Here is a 15,351-nt window from a genome sequence, read left to right as displayed (position 1 = left end):
TCTTCTCAGATATAATCTATTCCTTCTCTTGCTCCAACTAGGGGCTAGAGACCCACTCTTCTTGGTTGTAGGGATTCAGGAGTGAACAAAATGGACAAAAGAAATCCCTGCCCTTATCAAGCTTATATTCCAGTGGAAAGTGGATGCATAATAAGAAAATAAAATATGCAATACATTAGGTAGATGAGCTGGGGGGGAATAAAATGGGAAGAAAGAGAAGATGCTGGGACGTAGGGTGCCCTACGGTCATATGTAGTATAACCAGCAAATGTCTTTCTGAGCAGGTGATATTTAAATAAACGTAGGGTGATACTGACTCATTACTAATAGAGAAGTTTGATCCTAAGATGCTCACAGGGGCTTTTCACACCTTCTTAATCAGCCCTCTGAATTGTTTTAGATGGTTACAATTTTCCCTTTCAGCCCTGACTCAGGTCCTCAACCTAAAGCAATTAAAAAAAAAAAAAAGAAAGAAAGAAAGAAAAGAAAAGAAAGATTGACTATAGATAAAGAATAAATTTTCAGGTAGAAGTTTTTCCATCATGGATTTTTCATGGTGAGATATTTTTAATAAGTAGGTTACTTTACTAGAAGAAAAATGACATATCAGCATCATTTTAAAGATGAAGTAATTTACTTCCTGCTGTCCTTCAAGGGAGCAATATGGCATAGTTGCCTGTGATGAGGACTGCATTCATAGGCCTGGATTTAGATCCTGAGTCCCCACCCTATCTAACTTTGGGTGAGCTACTTGAGTTCTGGAGCCCTGTTTCCCTCATTTTGCAGAGTGAAATAAATTCCTCCCTCATAGGTACAAACTTGTAACTAGTAGACAAGTCCTGGAGATTGAGTGCACACTATATTGAATATAGTCAACATTTATATTATAATCCTCAAACTTACTAAGGGACTAGATCTTAATTATTTTTACTACAAAAAAGAAATGGTAATTATGAGAGGTGGTAGAAGCTAACTATCACTAGAATGGCAGTCCTATTATAGTATATAAATGTATCAAATGAACATGGTGTGCATTCTAAATTTATACAATGTTATGTGTCAAATATATTTCACTAAAAATAAAAATAATGGTTCTACCTAAAGTAGAGAAACTGCTAAAAATATTTTTAGTTCTTGTGTTTTACTAGATTTCATTTTTTTAAACCCAGGTGAATTATGTGGAAGAGTGCTTACCCAATGATTTTCATGGGCTCCAGACCCCTAGTGACAGTGGTATTTTGTTCATTTGTGCAAGGTGCTTTGGGCATAAGTTACATTGTTTTTAGAGTCAAAGGTTTGCTTTGTCATTTTATAAAGTTAAAAATCAGTGTTTTTCTTTTTAGAGTTATTTCAAAGCATATACATTATTAGGGAGCCTGCTTCCTCCTCTCTCTCTTCCTGCCTCTCTTCCTACCTGTGATCTCAGTGTCAAATAAATAAATAAATAAAATCTTATTAAAAAAAAAGAAATGGTGTTTTTGTGAGAAGTTTATGTTTGAAAGGAAAGTATATTTAAGGAATCTGAGATTGGTTAGATTCAAAAGAAAAACTGGATAAGAGAAAGTGGATAACTTGATTGACTTGTAAATAATCCAGAATTGTGATTTCTGGATGTGGCTCTGACACATTGATTGCAAGACATTTTCTATTGTGATGTGGTTTTATGCCATGGATGGCCTTTGCTGTGGATCAGAATGTAAGGGTTCTACCTGTAAACTGGTTGACTAGCTGTGGATCATTTTTTATCTCTGTATCAGGATTTTCTTTATAGTGATATTATAATAAAAGGTTAGAACAAGTTTTTAAGATAAAACTACACAAATATTAGATGCTAGCATCGTAAATATAAATGCTATGCAATTCGGATTTATCAGATTACATTTTAGGACAAGTAATTAATACGGCTTTTTAAAAAAGATTTGATTTATTTGTCAGCGCACACAGCAGGAGGAGTGGCAGGCAGAGGGTGAAGCAGGCTCCCTGCTGAGCAAGGAGCCCAAGCGGGACTTGATCCCAGGACCCTGGGATCATGACCTGAGCCAAAGGCAGACTTAACAGACTGGGCCATCCAGGCATCCCTTAATAAAGCTTTTGACTTTTGATAAGTATAGGTAACTAAAAGCTAATTTCTTTCCTTGGCACCAAAAAGCCATGCAGAGATATATTTGGGGGAAAAAGTTTAGTGAGTAATAAAGAGAAGAGTGCGTATCACATGTTTTCCTAAAAAGCTATATTAAGAATGTTGCTTTTAGATTAAATTGTGCAAAGAACTGGCATTATCTATAGTTTTTCCACATTATCTTCCATTGACTTGAGGTTGTGCCAAAGACAGTTCTGTGAGAAGTACTGTTCTCTATATCTTTGAATGATTCAGATAGAGGCTTTTCAGTGAAAATAACCACTTCTGTTAAGGTTTTGTTCTAAAACAGGGAGGAAAAGTGACTTCTCTATCTGATAAGGCATATAATAAGCCTCTCAAAAATTAATTTTATTTTCATTGCTTTTTTTTCTTTATTTTTAGGTCCAAAGGGCAGTAAAGCTACCAAACTTCTCCAGAGTTCAAAGCAAGAACATACAGCCACTTGGGAGGATGTTATTCTGACTAAACCAGGAGGAATCATACAGATCCCAGGGTATTCTCCACAGAACCACTGTGAGGTGAGGGAGGAATATCTATTATAATGAAAGGAGTTTGTGAATGATCCCTTGACAAGCAGCAAACCTTGCTTAAGGCATTATTTTCTACCTACTCTCCTTGAAGAATAGACTTTGAGGTAATCCCTGGTTTGAGGCCTTCAGAATCAAAAAACTGAATGTAAGATTGTCCCTATTGATAAATTGTGTACTTTCTCCACAAAAGAGATCATTTGCTAGGTAAAGTAGAAAGTCAGACCTCTATCAAACAGTTTTGGAGTTAGAAATAATGTATGCAGGGGCGCCTGGGTGGCTCAGTGGATTAAGCCCCTGCCTTTGGCTCAGGTCAGGATCTCAGGGTCCTGAGATGGAGTCCCGAATTGGGCTCTCTGCTCAGCAGGAAGCCTGCTTCCCCCTCTCTCTGCCTGCCTCTCTGCCTACTTGCGATCTCTCTCTGTCAAATAAATTTTTAAAAAATCTTCAAAAAAAAAAAATAATGTATGTAGAGTCTTATGGCACATACTAGATACTCAGTGAATGGTCCTTAAATTGCCAAAATAGAGAACTTTCCTTGAATTAAACAATAGAATAAGTCCAAAGTGTGAAGTGAAAAGTGAAGATTTGTGTAACATCCCAATCCTGAGTTAATTTATGTGATTGGGGGAGTTTGAGGCAAATTCAGACAAATTGCCAATCAGAATTTAGAGAACTATGCGTGATTGACCAACCATTCACCATGACAGGTGAACTTAATTAAAACTCTTAACAAACTATTAGAAATATTTTTAATGGTTACAATTTAAAATAAAAAATCCTTCTTTCACTGGAACACAAAGAGCAGATGGCATTAATAACAGCAATGCATAGAACTCTGAACAAAGTCAATAACAATATGTGCTATTTGGAAATCATTCCTGACTTTCTTTTATCTGTGCCATAGTTGCCACTGGAAGTTATTAGCCCCTTTACATCATGTTGTTTGCCTTGATATTATCAACTTCCGATGAAGCTGACACCCTTGGCCTGTCACGGTCACATGTGGATTTATGAAGGATTGGGTAAAAAATTTATAGGTAACCAATATCCCATGAAGAACTATGCTCTTGGTTTTTTAATGAAATAATCCCAGATTGTTTTGCATTCATTGTGATTTATAGATGAGATAAATTGTGTGATACTGAAATAGCCTTACTATTTTTTAGATTTGTAATTGAGATTAAGCTAACACTCTTTCAGATTGAGTTAAAAATAAAACCCAACTATGCTGCTTACTTGGGTCATACCTAGATTAAACTTGCCCAGAAACACTAAAAATAAAGGATGGATAAAGCAGTTTTAGACAAGTGTAGCACAAAAATAATTGAGACTCTAATATTAATCAGGCAAAATGATATCCAGCAAAGAGGCATTAAATGGACTAATTAGATAGTAGCTAGAAACCTCATTAAACTGAGTTAAACTGATTTTTATGAAAGAAAGAAAAATCCAGAGTTTTCCAGATGTGCCACTAACTCAGTAGTTCAATTATATCAAGACTAAGTTTATGGCAGTTCTCTTGGCTTTTCCCTAATGGTTCCATAATGGTGGTTTTAGTTCATGCTAGGAAAAAGGAAAAAGGTACAGAGAAGGAGTACACCATCAAGAAAACAAACACCTTTCCAAGAATCCCATAGCAGATTTAAATCTCTCAACTGGGAGATGACTGAGGACAAAGGGAATGAAACGGGGCCTGAGCTGGCTGACCACCCTTACCTGATGTGGTATGATAACAGCTGTCTGGATGGAAAACTGATGGCCCTGGATCCAGATCTCAGTTCTACCACACAGTAGTTAAATAATTGGGGAATGTTCCCAAAGCTTTCTCAGACACTGTTTCCTGAATTGCAACGAGAGTAATAAGAACTATCTTAGCTTTTTATGTAATTTACTATCACTACCATACTTAGTCAAGGACACCTATGCCTGATGAAACCAGGTGGCTGCTCAGACAGAGAGGGTATGTTACATTATGTTGACCTTTGACTCCCTAAGAAAGACCCAGACGCCAATGTCCCTCCTCCCTCTGGCAGCTAGGATCCTGCCAGAGTTGATCAAACAGCCAATTGCTAAACCACTGTGCTTTTATTCTTTGGACTTAAATTACCACCCCCAAAGTAGATGTACTAAAAATCTCCATGTTTCTACTTAAGGAAATGTTAATAAATGCTGGTAGTTCCTGGTTCCTAAGCCCATTTACTATCAATGAGGCCACAGCTTCTTATGGAGAGAATGCAGAATATACCCCCAGTATCCTTGGAAATTATCTACACTTCTTCCTTTCTTGACTTACAGGATGTCTGTTACTTGTACTGCCAATGAGATTGTGCTGAGAATTAAATGAGAATGCATGGTAATATAAAAGAAAGCAAGCTTCTGCCATGTTTCATTAGAAATATATGTTTTCATTCCTATTCTTAAAATTGTGTTGCTTAGAGGCACCTGGATGGCTCAGTGGGTTAAAGCCTCTGCCTTCAGCTCAGGTCATGATTTCCAGGTCCTGGGATCGAGTCCCGCATCGGGCTCTCTGCTCGGCGGGGAGCCTGCTTCCTTCTCTCTTTCTGCCTGCCTCACTGCCTACTTGTGATCTTTCTCTGTCAAATAAATAAATAAAATCTTTTAAAAAAATTGTGTTGCTTAGCAAAAAAGATTAGACTGTTGTTTCCCTAGTGCCATTTCATCAGTAGGGCACCAGTACACAAAGTTTGGAAGAACAAAGAAATAAAGAAAAAAGGAAAAAGTACATTAGCTATATTAGTTATACTTTCTAATGTTTTTTTAAAAAAATATTTTATTTATTTATTTGAGAGAGAGCATGAGAGGGGAGAAGGTCAGAGGGAGAAGCAGATTCCCCGCAAATCTGGGAGCCTAATGTGGGATTTGATCCTGGGACTCCAGGATCATGACCTGAGCCAAAGGCAGAGGCTTTAACCCACTAAACCACCCAGGTGCTCCAATTACTATCTTTAAAATAAAAAAGACTCCTTAAGAAATTAAAAATAGAGCTTCCCTAAGACCCTGTAATTGCACTACTGGGTATTTACCCCCAAGATACAGATGTAGTGAAAAGAAGGGCCATCTGTACCCCAATGTTTATAGCAGCAATGACCATGGTCGCCAAACTGTGGAAAGAACCAAGATGCCCTTCAATGGACGAATGGATAAGGAAGATGTGGTCCATATACACTATGGAGTATTATGCCTCCATCAGAAAGGACGAATACCCAACTTTTGTAGCAACATGGACGGGACTGAAAGAGATTATGCTGAGTGAAATAAGTCAAGCAGAGAGCGTCAATTATCATATGGTTTCACTTATTTGTGGAGCATAACAAATAGCATGGAGAACAAGGGGAGATGGAGAGGAGAAGGGAGTTGAGGGAGATTGGAAGGGGAGGTGAACCATGAGAGACTATGGACTCTGAAAAACAATCTGAGGGTTTTGAAGGGGCGGGGGGTGGGAAGTTGGGGGAATCGGGTGGTGGGTATTAGAGAGGGCATGGATTGCATGGAGCACTGGGTGTGGTGCAAAAACAATGAATATTGTTACGCTGAAAAGAAATAAAAAATTTTTAAAAAAGGTTGAAAATAGAGCTATCCTACAACCAAGCAATTGCACTACTAGGTATTTACCCTAAAGATACAAATGTAGTGATCAGAAGGGGCATGTGCACCCAAATGTTTATAGCAGCAATGTCCACAATAGCCAAACTATGGAAAGAGCCTAGATGTCCAACAACAGATGAATGGATAAAGAAGATATGGTTCATATATACAATGGAATATTACTCAACTACCAGAAAGGATGAATACCAGCCTTTGTGTCAACATGGACAGGACTGGAGGAGATTATGCTGAGTGAAATAAGTCAAGCAGAGAAAGTCAATTATCATATGGTTTCAGTTACTTGTGGAGCATAAGGAATAACATGGAATACATTAGGAGAAGGAAAGGAAAAGTTAATTGGGGGAATCCGGAGGGGGAGACAAAACATGAGAGACTGTGGACTTGGAGAAACAAACTGAGGGTTTTGGAGGGGAAGGGGTAGGAGGATGGAGGAGCCTGGTGGTGGGTATTAAGGAGGGCATGTATTGTATGGAGCACTGGGTGTGGTGCATAAACAATGAATCTTGGAACACTGAAAAAATTTTAAAAAAGAATAAACAGAAAAAAATAAAATAAATAAGACTAACTGAAAATGTTTGGGGAGACTCAGCCCTGATTAAATTTCAAGTTAAAACCAGAGTCCCCCAAGGTTTTGATTTTTTTTTTTTTTTTCTTTTGTGATGAAGCAAATTTGTCAGGGATTTTTAACAGCTCTGAGAAAGGTTTAAGGTAAATAACATAGGGAACTTTACAAATCGGTATTAGAAAAGTTCAAATCTATAAAAAAAAATAAGTTAATAGGCCCCAATATCTAAGATATTGCACAGGCCCCAATATCAAAGATATCTGCAGCTGTGATTACATTTCAAACTAAAACTGGAGTCTCCAAAGCTCCCAACTGTTGGCCCATGTGATTTTGAGAACCTAAAGCCCTGGATTAACCATTAACTTCTTTTCACAGAGAAGAACCCGTCAGTTCCTGTACAATCTAAATTAAATCTCTTACTTTGTTTCTTGTCACAATGAAGTTGGTCCTCTGGACGTCTGTTTACTAAAGAAAGCAGAGCTTTTCTGTAAGAGAGAAAAGCTTAGTTCTTAGGATCGTTGACTTGAAACCTTGATCCTATTGAATGTTAGAGCAAACTGCCTTTGTTAGAATGCTGGTTTCAGGAAAATACCATGTATGATCACTTAGAGCGAGAAATCGCTGTTCTGTGCCTCTTATTCATCCAGCCGTGGCTAAATGAAGACTGGATGTAGCCAAGGCTCCAATACACTCCCTGTATATGATTATTTTATTTCAGTCTGGTGACAATAATTGTTTAGTTCCCTGAGACCTAGCTAGATCATGTCATCTTTTATAATAATCACTTTAAAGAGATCTACCCAGGTTATTCTAGACACTGTAGGAACTGGGTCCTGGGCTCTAGTTGGTTTAGAGCCCCATCCTTAGACGTGTTTGGATTCGGGAATGTGGAATATCTTTCTCTCGATTCTAATTGGGTTTTCTTCTGATTAATTTTCTCATCTTTATATCCTTGGGAGTGGGTATGGTATAAGTTTGTAATTTCAGAAACGGACTTTTTTCCTCTTAATTTGCTCAATAACCTTTACTTTGATGTGTGGTAAGTTTTTGTATGCTTCTTTGCTTTTTCTTTATTTGGGGCTAGGAGAACTATGTGGAGAAAATTCACCTTCATTAAAATCTCATGGTATTTTATGATGCTGATTTTCACATACAATGTCAGTTTGCCCATGGAAGAATTTTCTTTGAGATATACTTTTCATATTTCTGGTAAGTTTATTGCTTTCTTATATGTTTATTTATATGTTTTTATTTTGCACTTTGCTAGGAAAAATCTATGATTAAACAGATGGAATGCTCTTATTTGTCTGCTTTAGAAAAGAAGTAAAGGACCGTGTTTAAGGTATGACTTCTGTAGTCTGTGGAGGCCTCAAGCTAAACCTCTATAAAGTATAGGATTGATCAGATCTGTCGCTGTTTTTTAAAGCATCAAAGAATTTTGTCTATTTTTCTGGGCACTTGGATGACTATAATATGGGAAGAAACTTTTATCCCTAGCATAAAAGTTTCAAGTAGTTTTTATCTTTTGAAATTAATTTCCTTAATGCACTAATATATTATTTTTCACCTGTTTGATATATAGTTCACTTATATTGGTTGCAGCTAGATTATTGAAAAACATGCTTTGCCTATTATTTGCCTGTGATTTGGGTGAAAAACATGCTTTGCCTGTGATTTGGGCACAGACACTGATAGCATTATGAAAAAATTGAGAACTATAAATTTGCAGTTTAGGTTTAATTCTGAACAGTTATTAGAATTGCTTTCATCCTTAAGATTAATCAATTTATACTCATTAAAAATGTTAACTGAAACATAATTGGAGAGGGATTTCTACTAAAAGTATCTAATTTATTCTGGTAACAGCTCTGCCCTACTAGAGTTTAGAGTCTAGTGGAGATAGTCAATAATCAAGTCATATAGAAAAATATAGAGTAAAAAAACCTACTTTTTTGAAGGAAAAATATGGTGTACAGTAAAAACAAACAGTGAAGGGATCTTATTTACTTTGGTAAAGGATGACAATGGAATTGTAGTAAAACTTTAGTTTCTTTGTTCTCTTATCACAGAACCCCATGAGATTTATTTTTACTCCTCTTTTGCCCTCATTTTTTTTCTTAGATCCTTTCCCGTAGGCCTTTCTTTGTTACCATTCCATAGGTATTGGTCTTACCAAAGATACCAATGACTTCTCCAAGTCTAGATCCAAGAGATCCTTCTCAGCCCTAACAACGTTTGGCTCTGATGAGCCTTCCTTCCGTTTAGAATCTACTTGCCTTGACCTCCAGGAAACCATTCTTCTTAGCGGTCCTCTTACTTCACTGATCTTCAGAGTCTCTGGGATGGCTGCTCTTTGGTTTCTTTACCACTAAAGGTATAAGTGTCCCTGGATCAATGCCTTGACTCTCATTTCTTCTTTACCTGTACTCACCCTTAGTGACCTTACCCAGCCCCTAGCTTTCACTACTGTCAATATGCAGGAAACTCCCAAATTCTTTTTTATTTTTAACCTCCAGCTCTGTATCACCAGTTGCTTCCCCCTCCCCTTGGATATCTCACAGGCATCTCAAACTTAATGCTGTTATCTCCAAAACCTGCAGCCGTGCCTAGTAAATAGATGGTGCCCAATAATTCTTTGAATAAAGGAAATGACATTTCAGCTGGGGCAGACTGGGGAGAAGAGGGTAAGGCGGTAGCTCCATATCCAGTGACTGGGTAATAAATGCATCCATTTGCTTATGGGAATGCTGCTGGCTGAGATCCAATGTATGAACAGGACTCAACTCAGGAGACTGTTATTGTATGTATTCAACTTCTGTGTTCAGATAAACACAGGAAACCATTAGTGCAGACATTTTTACAATGACAGCAAAATTTATAGCCCATGTCTGTAGTTTATATAAATCTGACTCATCATTCATATTTTTGAAATTACAAATAAAAATATATCAATACAAATTGTATCTATGCGAATCAAAAATATAAAATCATTATAATTTATATGAAACTTCTGGTAGTATGGAAAAATATTCACAATAAATTAAATGGGGGGAAAGGCTTTAATGGTGTAAAGTGGTATATAATTTTTTAAAAAATGTGTACTTAGCATAACAGAAGACCTAGACAGATTTATGTTAAAACATGAATATTGGCTGTTTACAGGCTGGGACTACAGGATAACTTTATCTTCTTTGAACTTTCTTTATTTTGAAAATTTTTATAAGGTGCATATATTACTTTTATAATCAGAAAAATAAAGAAATATAAAGTATTTAGTTGGATGTATTGACACTGAATATTCTCTTATTCTAGATTCCATAAGAGGAAAAAATAAAGTTAATGATAAAGGTAAGACCATAATGGAGGAAAGGAATCCAGTTGGCTTGACTTTGGTTATATGATATTATTAAAATAGAGTGGAAAATGTCCTTGCTGCTAAGCACTATGCAGTAAGAGGTGTGATCTGACTTCTGTCAAAAATGTTCAGGTGTTTGTGGCCTGATTCTAGTTACTTTATAGTAAAGTTAGTATTTGTATTAATTTCCTTAATGTCAAACTTTGGGGGTAGTGGAGACCTGGGGCTCATTAGAGAATAGAGAGTGAGGAGGTAGCAGCTTACTCAAGAAATGGGTGAAAAACACATCTGTTTTGTTAATGGGATGCCTGTAGCTACTTGATTCTATTCATTGCCATTCTTTCCATATATGTTGTGTCTTTTGTTCTTCTCTAGACCATTGCATAGTGAAACTAAGGTGACAAAATTGTTGACGAAGTAAATCAATTTTTGGATGGCATTGCTTTTAGGTTGGATGAACCTAGGACTTTTGGAGAAGGCCCAAAATGTCACTGGATTCTTCTATTCTCTTTCTTGGTTTTTCCTCTTAGCCCATGAATCTTAATGTCTATCTTTCAGCTGTCTGAGAGATATCCAAATTTCCCTAGCTGATAAATGTTTGCAACTTGAATTGTACCTGCCATGAGGCTGAGCTTGAGAAGCACTAAATTTATTCACGAATCCAGTCTAATGAGGACCCAGGTCTGCTTCATAACCTGCTTGCCTTGTTCTCTGCTCTCATTCTATGGTGTCAAAGTTCTTTCTTTCAGCACTGTATGGGAAATGAAATATTACTCATTCTATGGTGTCAAAGTTCTTTCTTTCAGCACTGTATGGGAAATGAAATGTATGGGCATTTTCTGAAAATATGCAGGGAATGATCCCAATCTTTTGATACTGGTTGAGTCCTGATTTAGGACCGAGGATGTGATCTATTCTGGAGAATGTTCCATGTGCACTAGAGAAGAATGTGTATTCTGTTGCTTTGGGATGAAATGTTCTGAATATATCTGTGATGTCCATCTGGTCCAGTGTGTTGTTTAAGGCCTTTATTTCCTTGCTGATCTTTTGCTTGGATGATCTGTCCATTTCAGTGAGGGGAGTGTTAAAGTCCCCTACTATTATTGTATTATTGTTGATGTGTTTCTTTGATAGGGGAAGTCCTAAAAGTCTTAGGACATATGTGTTGAATATCAAAGTGATATGTCACTATCATCCATGGACTGAAGATGATAAAACCTATTTCTCGTGATAATGAACATTAAGATTGTATATTAATTTAAATATAAACAAAAAACTAAATTGGACAAAAGTGGACGTGGGTGATTTAGTAGTTCAGTTTGTGAAATGAAGTCAAAGTACTTCCGTCTGTCTTCTTCAGGAGGGATCAGTTTTTCAAAACAAAAGTCAATTAAATCCTGTGTCAGTATACATAAGGAACAATGGATACAAAGAAAGAGTGACTGATTAATAGAAGTACACTACCACTTAGGTTGTAATGACATAGTTGCAGACACTAAAACTAGATACAAAACATAACGCAGCTCCTTGATCATTGTATTAAATAATTTTTCCTTTTTTTGCCTCAAGGAGGTCCAGTATTGGATTTGATTCCAGTTAGTTCTACTGAGATCACATCTCCCAATTATCCTAACATATATCCCGATATGCTGAACTACATTGGGAGTTTTCATTCCAAATCAGGAAATAAAATGAAGGTGGGGATTAAAGACTTTACAACAGAAGAATCTTGGAACTGTGAATGGGATTATTTCAGTATTTATGATGGACCAGATCAGCAATCAAGATTACTTGGTAAACCAATCTTTCTTAGATGGCCTACATTAAGTGGCATTTATGTAAGCATTTATACAGTGCATATATGTGGAAAATATGACCTACGTGAGCTTTAGCAGAGGTATGATTTGTTGTCAGTGATTTTTCATGACCTCCTTCCTCAGAATCCCAGAGCAGTATTGAGCAGAATGGGACGAGCCTGAACCCACGCTCACTGGATCCTCGCCTGTAATAATCGTTCGTCCTGATTTTAGCCACTTTGCCTATCTCATTTTACCATTAGGGGGCACCCGAATTTTGTTTTTCCTCAGGAGGTCCTGTATTTTAAGAGGTTTCAATTTCTGAACTGCATTTCTGTTAACTCTTTGAGAATCTGTTCACTCAGGTTTCATCTTCACTGTAAAAGTAGCCCTTTTTAGGCAGAGGGTAAGTTTAAAGGGAGAAAAAGGCCAATTAGTTTAAATAATTTTTAGGGACTTATTGGCCACATGGGTCTGACACACAGTCGTCAGGCAACATCCTGTTCTGGGATAGGGAAGATTTTCCCAACGTTTTGTAATCCAATACTGCATCTCCTTCAGTCTCCAACAAGTTCTGCTCCGAGGATGCCCTTACAATCCACCTATCCCAAAGAGCAAGAGGAGAGTTTTGATACAATCTTTTTCTAGGACCTTGATCTCTCCTGTGATATTACAGGATATATAACACCGATAAGCTCAGCAATTTGCTTTGAAATTCTAAAGGTACATAACTTTTTCTTACCAAGGAATTTGGTTCCTGTGAAGGAATTCAAGCAATTAGAGTGTTGTGGGGAGGAGGGCAGATTCAACATTTCAAGCTATTAGTTCTTAAGATTAATATGTGCACCAGATCCTGTAATCCTGCCTCTAGTGGCCGTCAGCCAAAGACACTGGGGTCAGTGAGAGGAAGTTAGAGCCTATTACAGGATTTGGGCTTTGGTTAGGTAATTTTGGAGAGGGTCTAAGGAAGTGGGCTTGGCTCTAGATTGGTTGCTATTAGGAAATGGAGCAATTTTATGACTGGGATCTCAATCACAGGGAGGCCTGGCTCAAATAAGGATAAAACTGCTTTTGGTAAAGAAGTGGCAAGCTCTCATCTTAGCTAAGAGAGGTCGATGTTTGGTGTTTGGGTGGCTGCACATGACCTTGTTTATGTCTCACATTACCATAGATTTGGAGTCCTGTCTGATGTCGCTGTTCTGGGAGCTTGTTTATGTCCAGCAGAACAACATGACCTAGCTGGGAGTGCCAAACCTATTTCTGAATGTCAGGGACTGCTTTTCTCTTTCTTACTCTTTAGTATTCTTCCATCTAGCAACATTACTTCTCTTTAAAAGTTCTGATAAATTGGAGCGCCTGGGTGGCTTAGTGGGTTGGGCCTCTGCCTTTGGCTCAGCTCATGATCTCAGGGTCCTGGGATTGAACCCCGCATCAGGCTTCCTGCTCAGTAGTGAATCTGATGCTTCTCCTTCTCCCTCTGCCTGCCACTCTGCCTACTTGTGCTAGCTCTCTGTCAAGTAAATAAATAAATTTTTTTAAAGTTCTGATAAATTAATTCAGAAGTGTCAAATGATTATAAATAAGACTGCTCATTTTTATAATCAGCTTATATAAATCTCTATAAAGTAAGCTACCATTAGTTTGATAGTTTATATAATTTTATTTCATACAATTTTATGTATTTTTATATGCATTTATAATGCATTTCAATGAAATTTGTATGCATTTCAATGACACATGCAATTTATATAAGTATTTTTAAACCACAGAACTTGGATTCCCATTGTTAATCTTCTAGCTAGTGAAATGGGCTATCCCATATATGGAAGCACATTATCTTTTCTTAATAGATCTTTTTATTCATGTAAGTAGAATTCATCAGTTTTTAACTAGCTTTTAATTATTTGTGTATGTGTACATGAAGTAGTCCATAACACCTAAAGAGTTTCCATTACAATGCTTTTGCAATATTTTAATGAAAATAACTTACCAAAATTAAGTTTCATCTGGTCTTCTTTCATTTTCTCCATGAATATAAGACATCAGTAACCAGTAAGCACTATATTAAATTTACAGGTTGAATTCATTCATTACCAAACATTACCTAACCAATAATGGGTTAGGCACACTGGAAACACAATGGTGAACAAGTCAGAAATGATCTCTGCCATCTTCTCTTGCAAAGACAGACAATAAATAAGAAAAATGATAATATTATGTAACAATAAGTAATCACTTGCTGCTTGTCCAAAGTAATCTGAAGGAAGCAAGTTGCAGAGGAAGGGTGTATTTCCTTAGTTCCTTCAGGTGTCTGTTCAAATGGTGCATCTAGGGCCCGTATCGCATAACGTAAACAGGTCTCTTCCATCTTTTCTTCTCAGCATCTATCAAGACCTAACCGAGTATATATTTGTCTATAATCTCTCTCCGTCCATCAGAATGAAAATTTCCTGAAAGCAGGACTTGGCCCAGTGCTTGTTGCTGTATGTCCAACGTGTTGGTAAATCACTACCCAACACTCATAAACATTTGATGAAAACGTAGGTGAGAGATGGCCCTGAATGTGGAAAACGCTGGGTGAGTTAGGATCAGTGATTGCAGACTGAGTGAGGACACACTGGAATGAGGTGAGAAGGAGGCTCTGCCCCTATGCAGCTCAGGCTGTGGTAATGAGTTTGAATTTTGTTCCAATCCTATGGGAGGCCAGAAAAGGTCTTTGGCAAGGGAGTAATTTGAAGGATGCTGTAGCTGCTGTGTCTGGAGTGAGTTTTTGGTGACAAGCTGAATTATGTCTGAAGTCAGGAGGCTCTTGCAATATTCTAGGCCTGCACTGTCCAGTCCAGGTTGTTATTTAAATGTAAATTAGTTTAAATGAAATAAAAGGTGGTATTGGCCATATTTAGGTGCTTGATTGCTGCCTGTGGTGAGTGACTCCCAGAGTGGACAGCTCTCATACCGAATGTTCCATCCTTGCAGAATGTTCTGTTAGTACTGTTTTCAACAACAGATATTGCCTTATAAGAGGATGGCACCAGTGGAATGCAAGTGACGTTAACAGATCTGGAGAGAGAACTAATAGGGTTTTTGGGTGGATTGCATATGGGATTGAATATGCATATCGAGGATGACTCTGGTGTGAAAGGTTAGCATCTGCAGAGATGGGAAATACTGAAGGGGGAAATAGATTTGTGGGGAGAGAGCCACTTTAAAAAGAGCCACTTTAAATTCTTTTTTTTTTTTTTCACTTTAAATTCTTAATGCTATGATACCTCCAGGTTGAGTTGGCGGTAGGTAGCTACAGGTTGAACTCTTGAGTTACAGGAAAAGTTTGGGCTAGA

At 37.4% G+C, this 15,351-nt stretch overlaps 1 protein-coding gene across 1 annotated transcript in view; it reads left to right on the top strand.

Moving 5' to 3' along the window:
* The window catches only part of OVCH1 (ovochymase 1), a 51,814-nt gene extending 47,507 nt beyond the window's left edge, over nt 1–4,307 (top strand). Inside the window, 6 exon segments of the mRNA XM_059187511.1 lie at nt 1,218–1,294; nt 2,522–2,640; nt 2,642–2,658; nt 3,575–3,630; nt 3,633–3,692; nt 4,228–4,307. Of these exon segments, the coding sequence (XP_059043494.1) occupies nt 1,218–1,294; nt 2,522–2,640; nt 2,642–2,658; nt 3,575–3,630; nt 3,633–3,692; nt 4,228–4,307 (409 nt within the window).
* The last annotated feature ends 11,044 nt before the right edge of the window (nt 4,308–15,351 follow it).

Source organism: Mustela lutreola, chromosome 8, assembly GCF_030435805.1.
Source record: "Mustela lutreola isolate mMusLut2 chromosome 8, mMusLut2.pri, whole genome shotgun sequence".
Taxonomy (NCBI): domain Eukaryota; kingdom Metazoa; phylum Chordata; class Mammalia; order Carnivora; family Mustelidae; genus Mustela; species Mustela lutreola.
Note: the sequence above shows the minus strand (reverse complement) of the source record. Positions and strands in the feature narration are given on the sequence as shown.